The following is a 24,319-nucleotide window of genomic DNA, read 5'->3' as shown; positions in this document are numbered from 1 at the left end:
TGAACTTAAAACTCTCCTATTTGATAAAGCTTATAGTTAGGGAGTGAGGAGTTGCAGTGTTCACCTAACTGGCCCAACTGCTTCTCTTCATAATTGTTAGATTAATAATACATAACAAAGTAGAGGGAGGCAGGCGCGCCAAGCCAGATCGCGGCGGGGGAGAGTTCTAAGCCCCGAAAAGCTACCTCTCCTTATGACCTGCTCTCTTAGTTACCTGTTATAGTTACGCTGTTATAGTCCTAGACTGCCGGGGGACTTCCTTCCTTTGACACACTGAGCTGCTCTCTCCTCTCCCTTTCTATTACTGTTTCTATTACTGTTACTATTACTATTACTATTTGTGTGCAGCCCGTCCAGAAATGCTTGTTACTAATCCTAGCTTCTGGGGAGTTTACTCCCCGGTCCTTATGCTTTTTTCCCCAAGCGTATTTCCTTGGAGAACGTTGGCACCAAGACCCTGGTTGCAGCTGTCGCCGTGGTCCTGCTGCACTCCCTGCTGAGCTCAGCGATGCCCTGCAATGTCATGCTGCGTCCTGCTGAACCCTGCAGCTTCCCGCTACATCCAGTCACTGTTCCATTATTAATGTGACTACTATCGCCACTGTTCATCACACCCCCAACCGGCTCGTCAGACACCGCCTACCAAGAGCCTGGGTCTGTCCGAGGTTTCTTCCCAAGAGGGAGTTTTTCCTCGCCACTGTCGCACTGCTTGCTCTTGAGGGAATTACTGGAATTGTTGGAATTGTTGGGGCTTTGTAAATTATAGAGTGTGGTCTAGACCTACTCTATCTGTAAAGTGTCTCGAGATAACTTATGTTATGATTTGATACTATAAATAAAATTGAATTGAATTGAATTGAATTGAATTGAATAACTTCAATGTAACTTAAATGTCCTCATAGCACATTAATTGTGAGGTTGAGTAGTAGGTCTGCACAATATATCGTTTTTTATCGTTACAGCGATATCAACTGGCGCAATAAACACATCGCGAAAGGCTGCGACATATGGCGAAAGACAGTCAGAGATTTTTTTTGTGTTAGTTGAAAGAAAATGTCATTAGAAAAGTGCACTTAAAAATGTTACTATCATTCTTTTTTTAGAGGTGCCTTGTATATTCAATAGCAAAATGCAGAACTGAGTACACTTACACAATAAACAATATCTGTTGATTTATCGCAAGTAATATCGTTATCGCGATACTGAACAACGTTATCGCATATTTTCCTCATATCGTGCAGCCCTAGTTGAAAGAACATTTTAGGGTGTTTTTGACAAACGTCTTGAGACTAGATGTTTTGGAACAACATAATGTGTTCAGATACAGTTTACTGACATAAAGAGAAATGCAGTGTAGATGATGAAGCAATCCACTGTGAAATGCCTTCTATATAATCTTTTTATCATATATTAAAATTTGCTAAGTCCACCACTGTGTCATAAAAAATGAAGTGGTTTGCATACTTTGCTACCACTTGTGTCACTCTAAAAGTGAGAAGTTGTAAGTAAAAAAATACCTGCAATGGTCTCAATATAGGATGAAAATGTTGATGTATGCCTGCCAGTACACAATGAAGTAACTTAGAAAAAGCATTAGTAATGTAATGGGATTCTGTCAGTAAAATACAAGTGAAATACAACTGTATAACACTTCTTACATACGCTTTACATACTTGTTCACTACACACAGAACTAGCTAGTAAGACAAATTTTCTGTTGTTGTTATTGCTTCCCGTTGAGCTAAAACGTTGTGCTTAAAGACTTCACACTTTTCCGCATTGGGGTAATGTGGCATCAACCAGACAAAGTGAAATACAAATGCATAATAACAACTTATAACTGGTAGGTGACATATATAACAATAACATCCTACCCAGAATTTAACTAGGAAGAAAGCATTCTGAGGGCCTTTCTCATAAAGCTCTTTGAGGCCGCCCTTCTTCTCAGGGAACTTGTCGTAGATCTGCCGGATGTCCACGGCCTCGAGGAGCGGGTCGCTGTAGGAGGGGTTAGTCTGTCCAATGTGGACAAACAGGTGTTTGCTGTACTGCAGTGGACAGAGACCAAAGAGACAAGAGAGGATGTGGTTAACCTCAGGAACATCAGCTGCAGATCTTAATATGACACTGTTCACTTTTCAGAATAAGGAAAGAGCGGTCTACCAAACACCAATAAAATATTCTGTGGTTTTTAGCCTTTGTTGTACATAGGTACCAGACAGATTCACCACATGAGGACAATCCAGATGGGGCCAGAGATACTGTCCATTACGAAAATCACATGTTTTGTTGCTGTGTGCATGGATGGACTATGCAGGCCCCTGCAAAGGCCTTCCACCCCTCCAACCAAAGGAGCAAGACAGCTAGACTTCCCATTTATAGTTATTTTGCATCTCTATTGGTGACATTCTGCAAGTGAAACAGAGCTCTAAGGTTGGTTCAACAACTGCACCTTGATGCATGCTAGAGATATAGAGAGGCTGTCTGACTCATATCCTAAGCTTCCTGCCACAGTAGATCCACACTGACACTCCTCTGCACAGATATACTAAAATATTATAGGACACAATCAAAGAAAGCCTGAGATGTTGGTTTTATTTTCTTAAAGCATGGATACTCTGCTGTTACTGTAGCCTCAGTATGCCGTGCAGCTGTAATATGAAGGACAAAATAAATATAAAGTAAACAGAAACAAATATTGGATTGGATTGGTTGGTTGATACTCAGTTAAAAAAAAAAAAAAAAAAAAACATTCTCATCAGGAGCAACAAACATGATCAGGACATCCCTGGTTTTAACTGAACTCTGTGACTTTCCAACAGGAAATCTAAACAGTCAATTTAAAGAAAGGCTCTGGCCCAGAGGCCTCCTCACCCATCCGGGCCCTGGGCCTGCACCAGCTAGTCTCGTTCAGTAATCCATGTCTCTTTTCAATTCAATTAAATTTTTTTGTCATTAACACAATGTGCAGGCACATATGTAACGGAATGTAGGCTGAGTCTCCATCCTCCAACAAACAAGACACATTATTAACATCAACATTATTTACATTATTTATTTGTGGAAAGCCTTATTGTACATTTTCACTCACGTTGTCTGGGTCTCTCTGGACCTCCATGAAGGCTGAGTACTCCAGCATCCGTAGCTTGGAGGAGGCGATGGTCCGGTCCTGCCACACTGGCACTGCAGTAGCAGATGGAGGAGGAGGAGGTGCCAAAGGCTCATAACCTGAATGGCACACACACAAACATTTAAAAACTGGTCATTTTTAGTTTCATTTTTTGCAAAATTCTCACCAAATTTTTACCTTCTACTTACTTGGTATGGACTGTTGTACAGGACCTGATAGGCTTGGGTATGGGGGCTGTGCAAAAGGTTTGATACTGAAAGACAATAAATGGTTCGGTGAGACAATGAGCCCTACTATACACGGTCAGCAACAGATGTTTGTAGCACATGGGTCCTTCTATATTTGTATTTCTGATAAAGGCTTTTTATTGTGAAAATCTGTTAGTGTCAAAGGCATGTGTTGTTGCACCAGCTAGGCGTAAGTCCACCTGCTTCATTGCTTCTTTATGATGCAAAATAGCATCAATTAATTGTGCGTTAACTGACAAATCTAAGAAAATTAATTAAAATATTTAGAGACTTTAGTCGTTTTTCAGTGAACGCAAGTCATCGAACACTATGCGGATTTGTCTCCCATGTTTATTTTTTCTCAATCCAATTTGAAGCAGTTAATTTGCCCGGTGGTGGTTTACATCAGTGCAGGAAACATACAGTACAATACAGTGTAGAAGAAGAGTTAGTTCTGCTTTGTGCTCACAGCTGGACCTCGGCTAGGGGGAACTTACGCATGGCTGGTGCGGCCAAGCCCAGGAGTCCTCCCCTGGTTGAGATCTAGAATCAGCCTGGTGTGCAAAAATGTGATCCGTTAAACATGCCCTGCAACACCGACCTGACATTAAACCTAAACCCCTGCGCTGGCTCAGTCACTCTTTATGTACTCTTCTTTCATCTCTAATAATAATAATAACTTATTTATATAGCGCCTTTCACGAAACCCAAGGACACTTTTCAGAATTACGGGGGAAACAGAGCTAGGGGAGGTCGTAGGCCAAGCTCTCTCTTCAGATAGTAAATAGGGGGTGTGATGTCACCCCACAAACATCTTGTGGGTTCATTAGAGGGGTTTACTTACTCCTGAGAAGGTCCAGGCTGTCCTGGGATAGCAGGCCAGAACTGCAGAGCAAGAAAATATTGTTAATTGTTTTGCAGGATTAATTAAGGTATTTTTCAGATAAAATCCAACATAATTTTCATGATTGAAAAATACAACAAAAATGTGTTTATGTGTGAGAGAATGAGTGGTGGGCTAACTCTGGGTGGTTGGTAGGGGGCAGGAGGCAGTGGTGGAAGGTGATTCTTTATCATACTCGGGGAGACGATCTGTGCAGACGACAGTGCTGCCATGTTCTGCAGGGCTTTGTCTTTAGACGCCTGATCCTACAGATTGAAACAGAGGAACAACGGGAGTCAACCACAAGGTGGCGCCACAACCTAAACATTACCTACTGCCGTAGTAGAGGGCACCTGAATTCTGAAATGAATAGGTTTGATAATCTTGAGGTGGGATTTTAAGAGTTACGATAAACTTGACATGAGTTTAGCTTAAGAGTCAATAAAAACACTTATTTTAATTATTCTCAAAACTTAATAAAGAGAACATTTCTTGAAAGAGCAGCTTGACAGAATGAAGCAAAGAGTAGAACGGAGAAGATGAAGCCGCACTGGTATATAAGCTCGGGTCACACGACTAATTGAATGTCAGTGTGTTACCAGGATCACCACAGGAAAAAGACAATAAAGAGAGTGCTTTGGTTTGAAATGCAGATTTGCATTTGTGTTGCATCGAAGTGTACATCAACAATTACTGATGAAAGTAATACTATGTCAGTGAAAACATTGCAAAGGATAGCCTATACAAAGCCAACTAATTCATGTCCATGGTGCATGACACATATTGCAAAGCTTTTATTTTAATATACCAAATTCAGTTTAAAATGCATCATTTTGCTGTTTTTCATGTTTGCAAAAGAATGCACTTAAGATAATTAAGTTATGACTTTGCAACTAAAGGACAGATGCCTCAGAAGCGAGAACCCAAATCAAACACCCTAATGCAAAGCAAGCAAGATTTGGGGTTTTTGGAATATGCTGAGGGGATTACACTATATCAGGCAGGATGCGGAGCAGTCTTGGGTTCAAAGTGGGGCTGCTTCCTAAGCATTGCTTCATTACGGGATAGTAATGGGGCGGGGGCGCCATGCCAGCAGAGGGCCATAGCAAGGGGACAGTGCACTGGTGCTGCCAAACAAAGGAAGGGGGAAGCATATTGCACAAGTCAAATTCACTTACCAAATTCATCGCCTGAATCAAAAAAGAGAGAAACCATTAGTACGGTGCAGTTCTAAATGTTGTGTTGATATTACTTTGTTCAGTTTTGGTTGAGATAAATCCTGGTTTGCCTCTTCTGTTTATATACCGTAGACTTGGTGTGCAATAACATAAGTTTGCTCTGGTAGAGAGGTTACAAGGTTCACTAGGGACTGAAGTATTGCTTCATCACAGGTTTATGACAAGATATTATTGATAAGAAAATTTGCCCAAACTTTTACATTACATTTGGTAACATAAATTCTTGTTTTATTTTATTTCATTTCAATATAGACAGCAGTAAAAGGTTGAAATAATACACAGTCAAAATCATGTATAAGGACTATAAAGCAAAGTGTTTTTAAAGGATATTCTTTCAGTAAATACCCAATACAAATCTGTAGTGTATAATTGGGGAGCACATTGCTTTATAACACTAAACATTTTCCCCAGTAGAAGACCAACAGAAGAAAAACATAGTAATGCATATTGTATGCAAATAGTAAAAACTGAAATCCTTGGAGGTTTGTTGCAACACAAAGCCTTCGATGTACACCTGGTACTACAGTGTGTAGCTTTTTTAGAAGTCACACTTTAACTCCCTGTTTGTTCAGCTGAGGCTACAATTTCCCTTTATTCCTGGGAGAAAAGAGTTGCTCTTTGTCAGCCATTTGAACTTAAAACAGTGGCTTGGAAACCAGTTTGTTAAGAGTGTTGGGAAATAAACTACTTTGGCTTCACTTCATAAAGGCTTGATAAACACTTGAACAAGTCGTTGGCATGGCTACAATTGCATGTTCAGTAGTTGATATTACATGTTTTAAAGCTACAGGAAAGAAAGATAAAAAAAAAAAAAACAAGAACAGCATTGAAAGTGCCACTACCCTCATCCAACTAAGGTGAACTCACAAAGCATAAAAAAGCCAAATGACTTAACTAAATTACACGCTGACTGATCAGTTGAAATGAAAGTAAGATTGTTTTATAAATGGGTTTAATGAGTACACAGGTGATTACAATTTTTTATATTATTATTAATTTTGCTACAAATATGTAGAAGGAGACAGGTGGTCGTGTGAGCAAAAAAAGTAATCACAGAAAGAAGAGATGAGAACATGATTAACCCCTTCAGCGGAGAGGATTAAAGTCCCTACATAGATTATAATATAAGCTTTGAAAGACCTAAAACCTGATCTTAATACCATTATACTTCTGCCTGTTGGTCCATTTTTAGAGCACACTTTGCACAAAATATGTAAGAGTGCCAATCAAGTGTATGGTTTAGATATGCTGAGCCCAACAAAACAACAACATGATGAAAATATGTTTGGAAAATGACATTCATTTTAAGATCTGCAAACGTGTTTGAAACACAATTCCTGACGCCATAATGTGACTGTGAGAAGAGCAGGGAGGATAATGTGGCGGCCTTGCTTTATAAGTCCTGTGACTACACTAGTGAGGACTTCTAACTTTCAAACAAGAAAGGGAAGTTTTGGCTCACTAACAGTCCTATACCTTGTATTCATGGTGAGTTTGGCATCTGTGGACAGCTCAAAAACTTGCGTCACTTGATGAACAAGTTGAGTCCTCCTACTGTACGTAATACAATCACTTGTCGCGGTCAAAGTTTATGTGATGTAAGAAAATACAAATTTTTTTAGTCTCTGCACCCTCTCTGCAGCCGGGGAATGACTGTAACGGCACCGTAGCAGCACTTTCTAATCATGTACATTATAGCTGTGACATCACAACCATACACACGTATGGCTCGTTTAAAAGCCACGGTGTCTGAATGGGCTGTGTGCATTTCTCTGTGGATTGAGCGTTTTGATACTTTCACAATATTTATATAGCATCTCGACTTGCTTTATAATAAAAGACATGGATATCTCACTCTTTACAATATGGGAAATTTAAAACAAAATGTGTAATTTGTGGATGCTGGTGTCCACTGTAGGATTAGTCTGCATAAAGGGGTTAATTTAAATTGAAGTTAGCACTACAGAATGCAACAATGTCTTCTGTATTTACACAAGTCTGCATTATGTATATGTGAATATGCAAAAAGGATAAAAAGCATGAAGAGAGAGCAGAGGGATTGAAAGAAATAAAAGACAAGTCCAAAGGATTCATATGATGAAGATTAATGTGTTTTTTTTGAATGTTCAGTTTCACAAAACACATCACAAACAGACACATTAAAAGGAACTAGAAGTATCGAAGTAGAGAGCATTTTAGGGGAAAAAGAAGTCTTAGAGAAGTACAGTATGCTGCAGAGGCATAGCTGGCACAGAGGACGGACACAGAGCTGGAGCAACATGCGGCTAAATGACAGTTCGCTGGGCTCATCATAGCAGCTTGTGCTGCATTCCTTTAAAGCAGCTAACAACTTTCACTACTGAGTGATGGGGTTAGTCTCACAGTAAGTGCAGCTCTGACCTACAGTAGAAGTTAAAAAGCTTTGTCTATTTGTGTGTTGCATGCATGGCACAGAAGCAAGACTGCGGGTTTATCAGAGAATTCACTCCTTAAGAATGTTTGTAATATCTGATTTATCGTTAAAAAAATGTATTTTACTTGCCAAGCTTACATCCACTTATCTAGCAGGACCTGGCCTTGCATCAAAGCAAGGACAGATAATGATATGCAAGAGTTAGGTGGTTAGTGCAAAGCCAAGCCTTTGCCAGCCCCGCCGAGCCCGCGGTGAAGCGCATACCTTTAGCTTTGACTGGATCTCGCGAGATTTTCTCCGGGCGAGAACCTGCAAGTGGCTAGAAACCTGCACAGAAGAATAGCCAAGAGGAGGGAAGAGGAAAAGGAGACAGGGAGAGAAAAGACAAGGGAAGAAAGAGAGAGAGAGAAGCCGTAACCAAAGAGGAAAGAGACGCCCAGTCAGTGTTGCCGGGAGGCAGGTTGGTGGCACCTACCTTTATACCCGCCTGGTATTCACGAACTTTCTTCCGTGCTAACACCTGTATGTGACTAGACACCTAAAGGGGTGTGAAACAGTTTTTGAGCATAAAAACAACATGCACTCAGATGCATGCAAACACATATGCATGCACTTGCAGACACACATACTTACAGAGGTAACACACAGTGAGAGCTCTAAAAAGTTCATGCAAACAATACAAGTTGATTTAAAGCAGAAGTCTGGTGATAGTCTATATTGTTCTAATTGTCAACAAAACCCATGAAAAGACCAAAGCCATCAATGGACTGATCTTCCCAGCATGTACTGTCTGTGTACCCAAAGCCTGATATAGTTTATTTCTTATAGACCTCCATTTGTGTACAATGTGTGTGTCCCACATACACCGACCTGCTGTAAACACTCACTACAGCATAAAATGTGTATTTATCTGCAGATGAAAATAGCCCCCCAACTAGAGATCATCTTGCGATGGGATCACATCAGCCAGTGGTGTAAAGTGGCCAATGGCCCCTTCCCTACTTCCTACCCCTATACTTTGAATGTCCTTGCTCGGAACACACCCATCTTGGAACTCGGCCTTCATTTTGATGTCACCTACATACCTGTAAAGTTTCGCGACTGCATCTTGAATGGTTGTGACGGTATTGCGCTGACAAAATCTGTCTGTAGACAGACATCTAAACACCAGGCAAAGTACTCAAATTCACATCTGTGATAGTTCCTGCTATAGTAGGTGTCTCCAGGACCACATCTTGCCATGGTGACACACACAGACACACACACAGACACACAAAAATCAGTGTCCCTGTCCCGGCTGGTTTGAGTAGTGTTTGCTAAAAACTACAGTGCCCAGCTGTTTTAGGAAACTACTTTGCCTTTTCAAATAGTTAAACTATATATTTGTGACCCACATGTTCAGCAGGAATAAAATGGGCTTGGGGGCCACAGACAGGGTAGGTAAATCGAAAGCTATTGAAAAAAGCTCTATCACATTCTTAGTTTTGGTCTTTTCATGGGATTTGTTGAGAATAAGAAACCTATAATAAAACCAGACTTTTCCTTTTAATATGTTTTAATACAGTTGTTTTGTAATTAAGCGTGACATCAGAAACTATTAATCATTTTATAAAACAGTTGTTGCTGTTTTTTACCCTTCTGGTGGTGAATTTGTTTGTCCAAATTGGGTCCCTCCATCCAACCCACTCCAGCATCATAGACCTTTGCATGGGCACCCCTGGGCCTTGGGCTGGGGTCATCTGTACCCTTTGCCCACCCCTCCCACCTGCTTGTACCATCAGTAACTAAAACTAAACTCATGCATGATAATTCTAATCCAATCATCAAAACTTGTTTACCTGTTTTCTTGTGCGGGTTTTGCCCGTCCTCAGCTTGATGTACCTTGCTATCAATTCATTGCGACCTGGAACACAAAACAGAAAGAAAGGTCACAAACAAAAGCCAGTATACAAGAATACATGACAGAAGATTAGTTAGCATTCGTACATTAGTGATAATACCCTAAAATGGACAGAAGGTGGCCCTCTTGTCATACCTTGAGTACACATCTTATTACAGCAGTGTGACATTTCCTCAGACCCAGGGCAAACGCACTTTTGACACAGGTCATAATAACACGTCAGTTTGCTATAGGAGACCGTATTTAAAATTCTGTTTCATTTTTTAAAATAAGGCATGTATTAAAAGCGTGATTTTCTAGTTTTACCCCAAAGTTTTAATTAGCTCGTTTCACACCTCCTTATTGTGTGCTCACGTGGCCCTGAAGCCTAATTATAGAGAGGGCTTGGAAAACAGAACCATGTCTTTCATGACATAACATCTACTTTCTACATTCTGCACAAACAGGTTGTGCAGAGAACAGGCTTCTATTCTGGACGAGCATGAGATTTAACAAGCACTGCCTTTTCAGCAAAGTGCAGCTAGGACCAAGCAAAAATCATCTTTGGTGTGGAAGAAGTGCAAACAGCATTATTATGTTGTCTCGAGGGGAAATCAGTCCATCAGTCTGTTTTACTTATTTTCTTTGCCAAGTCACGTTTACTGGGTTTCTGTGGCTGAAAATTGGGCCAAAGGGAGAGGTTGAACTGCTATATCATTATGAATAATGACTTTAACTCTGCTAAATTTGCTGACAGAAATTTACACCAACAAAAACTGGTCAAGATATGCCTTCTTAAACACACACAATACACTGTGTGTCTAGGAAGTTTAACAGTCTTTTGAGTATCCGGACACATAATGACAGGAGAAACAAGTCCTGTTTTTTCACACACTCTTTAGTACTCCAGAAGGCCCTGGTTAGTGCAATTACCATAAAAGTACTGCAGGCCATCTCAAGCAGACTTGCAGCACTCACCGTACTCTCAAACCAGTTAGCCCGGCGGTCGGCCAGAGGAGCAGAGCTGAACTGTCTGCCGATACTGAGCTAGCCCGTCCCCCCTCTGCCCCAGGCCAACGATGGACACGCCCGCTCCAGCGCCTCCGCATTCCTAGCATTCCTCTAAGCCTGTCACATCTGTGCTAGCCAGTCTGATTGGCCTGGGCCTGCGAACACAGCCAGAGCTTGGGTGAACACACACATTCACTTCCAGCTCTGGGAGACGCAGGGGTTAGAGCAGAGGTGAGGGCCATTAGGTTGGGTTAGGGGGTCGTCGGTTAGAGGGGCAAAAGGGGCAGCTGATGCTGTAACTCTTGGAGGAAACACAAAGCCATAACTGTCTCTGCCAACAACTGCCACCTGGCAGCAAAGCAGCCCCCTTTTCCCAAAACAACACCGTGTGACCCTGCACCCAACGGACAGCAGCACCTGCTGCCGACCATCCCAGCACAGGATGGCAGAGAAAGAACAATGCCAGTTCGACCCCCGCGCAACTGTCACTCTCAATCTCTTCAGCTGAGGAGCAGAGGGGGAAAAAAACATTACATCGAGCCAACCACAGAGTTCTGCTATGAATTTCACAAATATCTCATTGCAAAGTACTGTATACTGCAATACAGTCTGAACTACAGTTTGACTAAAAAAGAAAAAGATAAGAATTTCTCTGAGAATGGTGAGGTGGACTCCGTGTTAGACTCAGTGTTGCTGGGCCAAACTGTAAATTCAAAGCAGACTTTCGGGACCCTCTAAGTTGGGGTTCAGTAAAACTGAACTAAATCTCTTTTTCACAATATTATGGAAATGATTTCAAAATAGCAGACCACATACATTTTTTGTAACTTCCTTTGTAATAGTGTTGAGCACAGAAATTATATTGCGTGGTAAAAAAATATGTTTAGTTCATCAGTTGAACAGTGCAGTTTTGTGGTTGTACAGCTTTTGTTTGATGTGATACACAGTTGTTGTTTTTTTGCAGCAGAGACACTTTTAAGGGATCAGACGACTTACTCCAGTGTTTCATTTCAAAGTTTCAAATAATCTTTTATAAGTTGAATGTTAAAATGATTTGGAAATGAAAGACAGAGAGACACATTCTCAACTGCTTTTTTTCAGCTCTTTGGAAAAAGACAAACTGGACCATGATACCACTGCGACATATTGAACAGAGCCTTTACATTTTTATCACCCATTACCTCCCTAATCTCAAAAAAGAACACAAAAAAGAACAGTTGGCCACAGGGCAAAAGCAAGGATTTCAGAAACACTGAGGTAATCGGTGCCAAATCCATCACCCTTGCATCAAATTTTGAAGACCAAAGCATACAACACATTTTGAGGGGTAACATAATCATAATCTGTGTTAAACCCCAGTCCTCAGACACACAAAAACAACCGCTGAGCAGAGCTTATTCAACACTAAAATTAGGAGTTAATGCTTTCAAAAACAAAACCTGTAGCTGGATGTAATTCACTTAGTTTAAAATACAAAATCACAACCTGACATAGAATATAAAAAAAAAAAAAGTTCCAGGACTTCAAAGCAGCAGCTGCATGGTCTGCACATGCACATTTCATGCTGGGGTTTTCTTAGAATAGGACTGGTTATATTAGTCGATAATCTTTTAGACATATTGCTCTCTCGAACCCCAACAGAGAAAGTATAGAGGACGCGATCTGTGTTGTCAATGGCAGCTGCAGCCGCAGCAGCAGCCAACATCTGCTCAGACTTGACATGGTGGAGACGGTGAAAAGGCTGGTCCACACAGCAGGGGGACGTGACAGGTGACAGACACACACAATAGCATTCACAGCCTCACTCGTCTTCTGCCTTTTACTTCCCCCACCATTGCTGTCTTTCCATCTTTTTACCCTCTTTTTGAGCTGCTTATGATTCCCTTGTTGATTGCTCAACACCCACTCAGATCGCTGCAGGCTGCCATTCTTAACCTCTTCCCCCGATAGGACACGCCTATCTTTCTCTTTTACTACATGACTGTTGGAATTTTCCACTTCCACGCTAAGATAGCGGGCAAAAAGGTGATCTCTCTTCTCTCTTCCGTAACTCCCCACCACCACCCCCCATCACCCTCCCTCTCTTCGGATCTCCCTCTCTCCTGAACCCTTTCTCTATCCATATTCCCTCCCCTCCCCTCCTATTCTCATAACATTGAGGTAATCCTAAATTGCTAACATACTGCTCAGCCATGACTGAAAACATTCCTAACATCTCAGTGAGGGGGCTGACAGGGAAGGCCTGCTCAGTCATCATTACAGAGCGCTCAGGCCCCTATCTTATATACATCCACACACATCTTTTCTCACAACTTTACACATGCACCGAACCTGCCACTAATTCCCCCGCCGCCCAAAGACATTTCAACCTGCAGGTGGTTTAAAGCGGCAAAAGCGCAGCTCTAGCACTCAAATCTTTCCTTTTTTCAGCAGTGGTTGCAGCGAGTGCGGGAGAGAGAGGGAGAGAGAGAGAGAGAGAGAGAGAGAGAGAGAGAGAGAGAGAGCGAGAGAGAGAAAGTTAGGATTCATGTCAGCACCAGCACAAAACAAAGAAAAACAGGCAACATTTTTTTTAAAAACACCACACCCCCCCCCACATCTCCCGAAGACACTTCCTCTGAACTTAGGTCGTAAAATGTGCCAACTATTCAATTCCACCAAGACCTTTTGAGCAGAAACTATTCTTTGGATTTTGGACAGTAAGGGCTGATTACTTTCTGAATGAATACGAGCAGAACATTTAAGGAATTAAAGGTTTGACATTTAGGAAGAATGCAAGTTTGTTTGCAAGTTTGTTTTCTTGCAGAGAGTAAGATGAGAAGATTGATACCATTCTCACATCTGTCTGTTAAATATAAGGCTACAGCCAGCATCTGGTTAGCTTAGCTTAGCATAGCTTAGCATAAAGACAGGGGAAACAGCTAGCCTGCCTCTGTTCAAAAGTAGCCAATCATCCTACCAGCACCTCTAAAGCTCAATGATTAACGTGTTATATCGTGTTTGTTTAATCAGCACATAAACTGACTGGGGTTATGTACCGGGCCTTTTTTGGCAAGGGGCAGATACTACCTGGTCCAGCAAATGACCAGTTTTTACACAGTTTTTGTACGGATTAAACAAAGAAGACATAACTTGTTAATCAGCGAGTATAAGAGTTGCTGGCAAGTGGATTTTGTTACCTATGGACAGAGCCAGGCTACATGTCCCCCTGTGTTTATGCTAAGCTAAGCTAAGCAGCTGCTGGCTGTAGCTCCATGTTTACTGTATGTTGAAAGTAATGCTGGAATTGATGAAATCAAGTTGTGGTAGATAGATTGTGGTAGATATGTAATATAATGCACATTTTATGAAAAGGGTTCAACAGATCCCAAACTAGAGTTAAGCTTATTTAAGTGTTGTTCATGTTCTGGAGTGATTATTAACATGTGTGATTTATTAAAATCAAGTGTTATGTTCCTTCGAACTCTTTGTCACCCCTGAGCTATGTAAATGACTGGTAATGCTTCTGGGAAGTCTAGACAGGTTTTTAGGGCAGGGAACACACATGTATAAAGCAGTCATCTTGCTAAGGCAATGGAAATTAGCAAAAGGTTTCCCACCAATTGAAAAAAAAAAAAAGTCCTGGCAGAAAAAGTGGAATTCCCAATGGGAGGAATGACTTGCCTTCTTTTGGAGGCCACTTGCAGTCTGAGACTGCAAGGTAGACAGTATTACATACAGTGCCATCGTTAACATTCCCCTAACCTCACGTCAGGGCAGCTTTTAGATGGCTTAGGTAATCACCTTGTGAGACGGCTTCTTCTGGGGCATGCCTTGGCTCTGCCAGCAGAGCCTCAGATGACTTATTGTAAATGGAGAGTGTTTAGTGCTCTAGAAAAAAAAACAAGCCTCTAAAAGGGGTCCTAACAGTTTGTTGCTAAGGGGGCAGGTTTGCCGGCCTCTTTGTTGACATTCTCATGACAAATGTATGGAGCCTGCGACACAACACTGCACTGCTAAACAGGGCTGAAGAGTTATTTAGGTACTTTTAGAGATGCCGGCAGTGACTTGTGCTCAAGGTCTGTACATGTTGTAAACTAGTTGTGTCATTCTTGAAAAAATAGAATAGAACAAATCAAATAATACTTAAATAATACTGCCTAAAATGAAAATTCGAAAAGGTTTCATGCAACTACAAATGACTGCATTCATTACTGAATCACGTCAGAAATGCTTTGTGTAAACAGACTTGAACATGGTATCATTAGTTTAGTCCGTTTTCTTATGTTAGATTAATCTGTCAATTTAGTCTATAAAATGTCAGAAAATAAAGAAAAATCGCCTATCATGAGATCCAAGTCCAAGGTAATATCTCAAAATGTCTTGTTTTGTCCAACCAACATTCCAAAACCCAACAATGTTTAAGTAAAAACAATCTAAAACAGAGAAAAGCAGAAAATAATCATATTTGGGAAGGTGGAATGAGCAAATTTTTGGCATTTTTGCTTGATTAATGACTGAAATGGTTAATGAATCAGAACAAAATTTGCTACCGATTATTTTTCTTTTGACTAATCGATCGATCCACTCCTTGTTTCCTCCCTAATAGGACTCCTTAAGACAGGTTCAGAGTAACAACAGAAGCTGAAATAGTGAGTTATTTCAGGTATGTGCTTGTCCTTGAATAACCAAATGTGAGGATGAGATTCCATCGCGGGTGAATCACGCCAAAAGAATTCCATCTGTCAAGAGCCGAAAAGCAACCTGGTTGCTCTGAAGCCTGAATCAATTGCAAGTTTTTGAGATATGGTGGACAAGAATTAAAAGACAAGGGAGTCTCACAAAGCATGGCTTGAGGCAGTTGAATTACGATGGTGAACATAACATCATTTCACAAAACCGAAAAGGTGTGCTGAGGATAACGGCATGTAAAACAGTAAAGAAGGCAGCATAGTTCCCCTCAATCAACATTGTTGTTCAGCAAAATTCCCAGCTTCAAATGCTGAATGTAATTAGGAGAGCGTGCTCTGTTGTAACAATAGGAATGGGAAAGCGGGATCAAAATAATGAAAGACAAATGCATTCAATTCCCTACACCTGCACGTCAGTGATTCTACCAGAGAACTTGCCAACATCCCCATCTGGAGGTTTTCAGGGCATTAAAGTCTCAACACCTGCAATTTAATGAACACACGGCTGGAAACAGCATAACTTTTCTGAAACCATATGGATGTTTAAAATCTTCGACATGCCAATGTGATGTTTTTTTGTTCCTGTGTTTCGATTCATGCTGTGCTAATTATTGCCAATTTAACCGAGCCATCCAGCATCAAACGCAACACTTCTCCACAAACCAGCGCCAAGCCGTCACCTACAGGCAAAAAAAACCTCTTCCAGCGGTACCGGTTTGTGGAGAAACAAGCACATGACGTTCAGCGATAAAACACAAAGAGCAGGTTTTGCGACTGAAAGAGTAGCGAGGAAGAGAAGAGGCCATAAAACAGTGGGCATAAAGTACAGGCTGTAAATAAAAACACAGAAGAAAAAGGACGTGTGTTAATCAAAACGGAGAGGAGCTGAGATGCTCTCAGGACAGCAATAACCAGCTCTGAGAGTGCTGGTGTGACTGGAAGAACCTGCCCCTGGGTCACATCTCAACAGGTACAGACTTGTTAAAGAGAGCTCTGAGTGGAAAGAAAACCCTCACTTCAGTGTCAAAGCTATGACATGAGCACAAGAGGAAGAAAAGTATTTTTCTCATTTCTATTGAGGGCACTATGGTGGGTATTTGTTTTCTTTGAGCCACAAATCTCTGTGGAATGGGTGGTTTTCTCATTTTCGTGCATGCATTATGGGACTGATTTCCATGCAATTGTTGTTCTTTTGTTTCTCTGGCTGTTATCCAGTGTATTACTCACCATACATCTTCCCCTCATCTGATAGGATGATTTTCCTCCTGCCACAGGGAGGGTAGATGGCGAGGGCCTCCTGGAAGCTCTGCTCGATGTCCGGGCTCCACACGCCCTCGGCGTCCCCATCAATGGTCTTGTCCTCGTTTTCCCCATCCAGCCCATCTTCTGGGCTACCGTTGGCACTCCACTCGTTGGACGCAATGGTGGCGGCTCCCCCTGGGCCCGACCCCGAGCCCCAAAATCAAAGGATCTGTAGGAGACCTGTGAAATGAAGATACAAGTTGCTTAGTTGTTTTTATTTCATTCTGATCTGAATTTAGCAAATGTTATTCATTGTAATCATAATTACATAGCACACAAAACCCAAACACTGTTGACAGTTTGAAACACAGGTAGGTAAGCCTTCTTTACCCAGACAGCAAGTGGAATTTCTTACTATCAACAAGTCCCATGACAACAGCAAATGATTGGACAAATATCGTCTGTGCAGCCAAAGCCTGATATAGCTTATGTGCTGTAGAGCTCCACAGTTGTCTTAATAGCATTCAAAACACATGAGTGAGCCACATCGTTACAATCTGTGTCATGTCTCGTAACTATGAGCATGAGTACTGTGAGTCAATCCAACACACTATCCTGGTGATGTAAATACTCAATAGCGCATCAAATCTGTGTTGATCCGCAACTGAAAATAGTCCCCAACAAATGTACTCCTGTTTGAGAATAATTTGCTTAAAACTACAATGCCAAGCTCTTTTAGGAAATTACTTAGGCTCATTTAAGAATGAAACTTTATATTTGTGACCCATTTTTAAGGATTTATGTCTCTAAGTAGGACTTAATGGGCTTCACTCTGAGTGCCACCGAGAGGGTAAGAAAAGTCAGACAGTACTGAGAGGTGTACCGACACATTGTTGGTTTTGTTCTATTTATAGGATATGCTGCCAAAAGCAAAAATCACCAAACGTATCCTTTAATGCATACATTGCTCATCTGATCTGAAAACAATCACCACCAGGTAATCAGAAGTGTGCTGTAATCATAGACTGGGTAAACTCAGCCCGATCTGCCGGCGATTTGATTTCGCCCTGCAGCTCAGGCTGGAAACCTGTACATTTTTCTATCCTGCTTCCGTTACAAATCTGCAGGGACCAATAACAAACTGGCTTATCCACCTGGCACGCTATTGGCGGGTTTAACACGATGACGATAGAGAAGCGGCCAAGTAGCTTTTTGTTTACATCCCATTTAGCGAATCAACTCTTTTTCGACGAAGGTAAAAACCACATCAAGCGAGCATGAAAACGTTTTTGTGCAATTGAGGAAGTTTTATCGATTTTGCTTTCCTAATGCGATACTTTAAAATGCGTGAATGGAAACATAGTAAGTTTATTTTTAGCCGCAGAAAATCCCCGAAATATTGTGTCAATTTTCGTCACAGTCGGAAATGCAGGTCATGCGATGCCATGTGGCAAACAAATCCAATACTATGAAGAAAGTGTCGGCTCTCGCAACATAACATTAAAAACTGACTTTTTGCTTAGCTATAACATACTGTATAAGCCACCATTTGTCTTATCAACATATTATTTTAATTTTGTGACATTCATGTGTGGTGGAACTGGGCCAGAGTATGCGGAAGCCTGAAAAACCTTATTTGGTGTTGTGCTGGATGGAACAAATTTCATGAATCTTGGAAAGATATTCTCAGAATACATCAACTGTTGCTTCACCTCTAAACACAATGAACTGTGATAGCAAGCAAGCAAACACTGAACGGCTTTCTTACTTTGCTTCCTTGTTTTCTATTTCTGATGCAACAGTGCCGATATCCCCAAGGAAATCTCAACTAAATCATTCAATAAGGCAATACAATCCAGGAGAACATGGAGAATCAATTTGATAATATTCAATTCAATTATGTCTACAACTTAATTAACATTCCATACTGTGTGAATGTAATCCCTGGTAAATTTGTCTACGTTTTTTTTCTTTAGAAAAATACATATGAATGTGAATTATTTGTGGCCCAGAGCTGTGTGAGTTCATGTAAAGCATAATGAGACTCAAATAAGTAATGTTATTCATCCATAGGTCACTACTTTGGTTTTCTTTGACATTTCCTTTATTGCAGTCATTAAATTTGTATGAATAAACAATGCTAACCGTATTTTTTAGTATAATTTCCTAGATTTTATTTCTTTGAAATGGCCAAATGAATTCAAGATATTCCATAAAACAAAGTTTAAAGACCTCACTAATCAGCGCTGGCCTCAAAGAATTCTTGTGGTGTGGGAACTGTGTCCCAGTGTGGTTGGCTTATGGCTGACTGCAGGCAAAGATCTTAAGTATTTTTCAAGCTGCCGTTTCAGCATTGTATTGTTTCTGAAATGGAAGTCTATGAGGTAACCACGATCCTCCCAGGATGCTTGTGTTTCTGCTTTAGCATTTCTGCAGATGCTGACAAAAATGAAGTATAATTGATAAATACAGAGTTATATTATATTGGCATTTAGAGTCTCTACTATAGAACGTTACATGATCTCTTTTCAGCAGTTTTCTTCCATTAGAAGTCATATTTGACCTGTCTCATGAGGTTTTGCACAGTTAGGGAGTCCAATATTAACAGTATGATTTATGTAACAAAAAGACTTTATTTAGAAAAATAATATCAAACATTTGAAAGAATCAGTAAAAATCTGTGAAAATCTTGGTCTCAAGGCCACATATTCATACCAAAACTGTGCAGCCAATACCTTGTTTTATGTTATCTGGTTATATGATTATGATGATGATGATGATGATGATGATGATGATGATAGCCCTGAAATCTCCCTCAGTTTATCGCTGGGTATTTATAAAGATTCTTTATGATGGCTGCAAGAACCACAAACAAAGAAAAAAAGCAGAGGTGGAAGATTAGGGATGCTCCTTTCTCTTCCCATCACCATCTAACAGGAATTACAAAAGATCAAAAGGACAGTAGATCATGTTATATAGTGATCCTGCAGTAATATTCTACCACACGCCACATATGTCATAAAATTTATGGACGTCACTGAACCCAAACCAGAGTTTGACAAACATCCACAAGTCAAGCTGCTAATTTTAGCCGAGAGGGTATTGGTTATGGCAGACCCTTTGCACCCTTACACCCTTTGCAACAGGGTCACGCTGTTAAAACTCAACACTGAAACTGAGAACTCATCAGCAGCTCCAGTGATCCATGGCAGTCCTCACAGATCACACGGCTGTGAGTTAGGGTTAGTTTAATCATAATCTGTACTTGTTCGGACACTTAAATCTCAGCATCCCAATGACAATAACAAAAAATACACAGCCACGTGGATATGCAAGTAAATAAATAGAGCTGCAACGATAAGTCAATTCGTCGTTTAGTCCTTCAACTTCAATATGAATTAGCATTTTTCAAAGAAAGAAATGCCAGAAGTTATGTGGTTCTAGATTATAAACTTTGAGATTTTTCTGCTTATTTTTTTCTTGTATTAAAGTAAAATGAATGTGTTTTCTTAGAGCTGCAAATAATGATAAGTTTCATTAGTTCTCGATTACTAGTCTATAAAATGATAATTTTAATTTCCAAAAGCCCAAGATGACGTCTTCAACTTTCTTGTTTTATTCAACCAACAGACCAAAACCCCCAAATACTCAGTTTACTATTATGCAAAAAGAAGAGCATCAAATGTGAGAAGCTGGAACCAGCAACTATTTGTAAATTGCTGGAAAAAATGACTAAAACAATTATTCAATTATCAAAATAGTTGCAAATTAACTTTTTGACTAATAGCTCAACTTTACATATGTCACCTTCAACTCTGAACTTCTTCTTTTGCCCAAAGCACACATTATACATGTGTTGACATGACATTAGCCATAATGATTTTTACTTATTATTTCATTGTCTGGCTGTCAGCAGCCTGTTTGTTGGTATCTCTTGGCACAAGGAGCTATTCACATCAAGTGTAACCCTTACATACATATTTCTTTCTCAACCTCAAGTACAGCAGATGCAGTTCGTGTTGCCTGGTGTGAAAATGTCTTTCAAGCAGCCCAAAGTATTTCATTACAGAATGCACAGGTGCTGTGGGGCAACAGCTTCAGTATAGCCGGGGCAATAATCAAAGACTGGTGGCACAGTGAGGGAGGGGAGGAGGGTGGGCCGCCCGCTCTATTGTTTATCTCCAATTATAGCAGAGAAAACATTGCAAACCTCCTCCGCACTGCGAGCTGTGAAGAGCAGCGCACGGCGCTCAGTGTAACGCGGAGATCTGACGACCTCAATGGAGCTCCGGGTGCTCACAGGAGTGTGTTCAAGTGAGGGGCTGCTAAAAGAGAGGCTCTTTGCCGAGAGAGGGGCCTGAATTCCAGACATGTCCTTATTAAGAAAGGGCTGCGAGTGCTCACTGTTTCTCCTCCTGCCTCCCTTGTGTCAACCAAACGCCCTCCCTCCCTCCTCCGCACCACCCCCGCCCCCCTTCCACCCAACGCTCAGAACGTCTCTACCCAAATAAGGACAGGAGACCAGTGGATGCGTGTATGGGAGGAGTGGGTGGTGGGTGGGAGGGTTGGTTGGTTGGAGAGCAGAGGGGGGAAAGGGGGTGTGTATGTGGGGTGGGGGTGTTGTCCAATTTAGGCGTCCGCTTTGGGGTCTGGAAAACAGTGGGATTGTTCCAGCTGGAATGCAACATCAGCAGTGAACACGCTCAGAGCTCAGACTAGAGGCAGGGCATTGTCAGTGGAGCCATTTCTCAATAAATCCTCTAGTGGAGTCACAGGATTTCAAATCTGGACAATAGTCACGATTTCATGATAAAAGTGAGCGGTAAATAAAGTTACGAAGACAGTTTTATGGACTCAGCAACTGCTAGTTTGACTCAAGACGGAGGCTTTGGAATTCAGTTCTCCGACGCGATTTACTGCCAGCACGTCATTTGAAAAGAAAAGCTGTTTTAATTAACATATTGATTACATTAGAAACACACTGTATTGTCCCTTTGAGCCAAGTTAGGGTGAGAAACTCCACAACATAGTAATGACTCACACAGCTAAATAAACTGCAGACACACAGAGCTGAACACACAGTACGATACATAGACACCTACACCTAACTTAAAAAAAAAAATAAAAAATCAAACTAACTACCTTAATCGATCAACAGAAAATAAATCTGCAGCGGTTTTGATAATCTAATTAATCATTTAAGTCGTTTTTCAGCTTCTCTATGGTGTGGATTTGCTGCTTCCCTCTGTATGTGATGATAAATTGAATATCTGTAGGTTTTGGGATGATGGTCAAATAAAAAAAGAGAATGTGATGACACAAATTAGCCTTTAGGAAAATTCTGATCCTCTGAACTTGTTTCACTATTTTCATATAAACCCAAATGTGTAACGGATTGATCGAGAAACTAATCTCAAGATTAATGGATAATGAAAACAATTCTTAGCTGAAGGCCTAGTGCCAAGCACAAACCTGTGTGTGAGACTCTTTCAGGCGGCTGCCAGATGGGAGGGTTTATAGAAGATCTCGATTGAATGACACCCTGCTCCCACATTTAACACAAAAACCAGGGACACACCTCCCCTCCCGCTTTCTGGGAGTCAGGCCATTAGAGCAATATGCAACAGAATTCCAATGTGCAGCAGGAATAACGCTGCAAAACCTATGCGCCTCGCACATTCATTCAAACGGCACCATTCATGCACCACAATCCCTCTTCCCATTTTCCCAGGCCTGAACGGAGCGATCGCAACCGCAGTCTGTTTTCAGCAATCGGCTTATCTCCGCCACGACTCCATCCATGAACCAACCAGAGTTTATTGGCACCGCACTGATTTTTCTTTTTTTCTCTTCCTAGACAGGATTGTGTGCGGTGAAATGTCCCAATGAATTCCAGTAATTCTACTGAGTCCCTCTGATGCTGCCAGGTCACATGGAGGAAAGCTGTCGGTATAACCCAAATCAGGAAAGGGATTCCAGCGCAGGCATTTGTTTAAGTGTGCCACAGAGTGTAGGAAATCCCTTACAAACACCTACAGGCAGGGAAACAAACAGAGCCTGTGTGTTTCAGTAATAACAAGTGGATGGCATGACATTCAGGAGTCGACACAATAACACATATTCACTCAGAGAGAGCGGATTTAGTTTTTTCTCACATTGCCAGTTTTCATTCCTCAATTTTATCTTCCAGTGAACATGAGATCATCTTGGTTCTCTCAGATGCACCAACCAGATGGGTTTTTACTTACGCAGTGGAATTCCAAGACTACAGTGGGGCAAGACCTTGAGTCAAAATTACTGTGTATGTCATGTCTCATGATTTTTATGGCCTGATGGCAACATCTCTTCTCCAGTCCTCTGGTAAGAAAGAAAGATTCGTCGAACCTCACAATGTTTTAAGACCAAACAGGGTGGATCATAGAAATAAATTCGGAGACAAAACATCCCACCGTGAGAGCCATGCGAGCCCATTGATCTAGGACAGTAGTAGGAGTACGAAAAACAACAGTTAGGCAGAGTGTGTGTACAGTAAGTGACTTGTAAGTTCTACGTTTTATGCTTCTGCTGTTAATTTTAAACATTATTTATTTCATTCTGAGGATAAGTGTTTCCAAATTTTAACTGTGGTTTGTCAATGCAACTGAGTTTCAACAGAAACTTCTGGTGAGCAAAACAACAGATAGAGAAACTTTAATTTGAATGACGTCAAGCCAGCTCGAGCTGGATGCATAAAAACATAAGATTTTTGATGTCACTCCTTAAAAAAAATGCTGTAAATACCAAAAGGCTACACAACAAACATATCACAGACAGAAAAGTTGGGGCAGAAAAACTTTTGGTGCTTCTTGCTTTGTGGGACGGAGCAGGAGGCTCAAATGACAGCAACTAAAAGAGGCCGCCATGTTTATGCACCTGGTCCATCGGATTGAAGATGCATAGGGTTACATTTGGAACTTGGTGTTAAACAGAAAAAAATCATTGGGGACCGAATGTTGCTCATGGTACATTCTCTCAGGTGCTTTGAAGAACAGTGCACCAGCTGTCATAGAGCATCTCGTCTTTGTTCTGCTGTACATGTACTCTGCTCCAAACAAAGCCGTATGAGCACTAAACCTTTAACAGGTTAACATTAAAAAAAATGTTTTTTTTAAGAGATCAGATTATGTAGACTTGCAGTTGTTATGGAGAGACATTTTCAACCTGTTTTAATGCATCAGAGGAATCTACCATTGTTATTCACTAAGTACGCACGTATAAAGAATTTGTTTTGCTGCAGTGCCGCAGGAAGATCCGCCGGATGTCCGTCACCTTCTGATTTCTTTGTGTTGGCATTCTAATTTCCGGTGGATTCATGAGGACTATGGTTAAATGCTCCTCAGATCTCTGTAGGGTAAATCCAGACAGCTAGCTAGACTATCTGTCCAATCTGAGTTTTCTGTTGCACGACTAAAACAACCTTTGAACGAGCACGTTCCACCAAAACAAGTTCCTTCCCGAGGCTATTTTGCAGAGGCACCGTTATTGTGTCCGGCCCTTAGCACCACGCAAGACGATTGTGATTGGTTTAAAGAAATGCCAATAAACCAGAGCACATTTTCTCCCATCCCGGAATGCTGTGTGGACTAGC

General features: G+C 41.1%; 1 protein-coding gene across 8 annotated transcripts in view; it reads right to left on the bottom strand.

Annotated features, from left to right (window-relative positions):
* The window catches only part of tead3b (TEA domain family member 3 b), a 34,619-nt gene that overhangs the window by 3,779 nt on the left and 6,521 nt on the right, over positions 1-24,319 (bottom strand). Inside the window, exons 3-13 of one of the 8 annotated variants that reach the window (XM_039797532.1) lie at positions 16,678-16,932; positions 9,729-9,793; positions 8,366-8,428; positions 8,155-8,217; positions 5,418-5,429; positions 4,380-4,505; positions 4,201-4,241; positions 3,854-3,910; positions 3,318-3,382; positions 3,091-3,227; positions 1,874-2,047 (exon numbers count right to left, since the gene is read on the bottom strand). In XM_039797532.1, coding sequence (XP_039653466.1) covers positions 1,874-2,047; positions 3,091-3,227; positions 3,318-3,382; positions 3,854-3,910; positions 4,201-4,241; positions 4,380-4,505; positions 5,418-5,429; positions 8,155-8,217; positions 8,366-8,428; positions 9,729-9,793; positions 16,678-16,684 — 810 coding nt within the window. In that variant the 5' untranslated portion in view covers positions 16,685-16,932. The remainder of the gene's footprint in view (positions 1-1,873; positions 2,048-3,090; positions 3,228-3,317; positions 3,383-3,853; positions 3,911-4,200; positions 4,242-4,379; positions 4,506-5,417; positions 5,430-8,154; positions 8,218-8,365; positions 8,429-9,728; positions 9,794-16,677; positions 16,933-24,319) is intronic. The other 7 variants (XM_039797534.1, XM_039797533.1, XM_039797536.1 and 4 more) reach the window with 7 other exon arrangements.

Source organism: Perca fluviatilis, chromosome 4, assembly GCF_010015445.1.
Source record: "Perca fluviatilis chromosome 4, GENO_Pfluv_1.0, whole genome shotgun sequence".
Taxonomy (NCBI): domain Eukaryota; kingdom Metazoa; phylum Chordata; class Actinopteri; order Perciformes; family Percidae; genus Perca; species Perca fluviatilis.
This window is presented reverse-complemented; position numbering and strand designations above follow the sequence as displayed.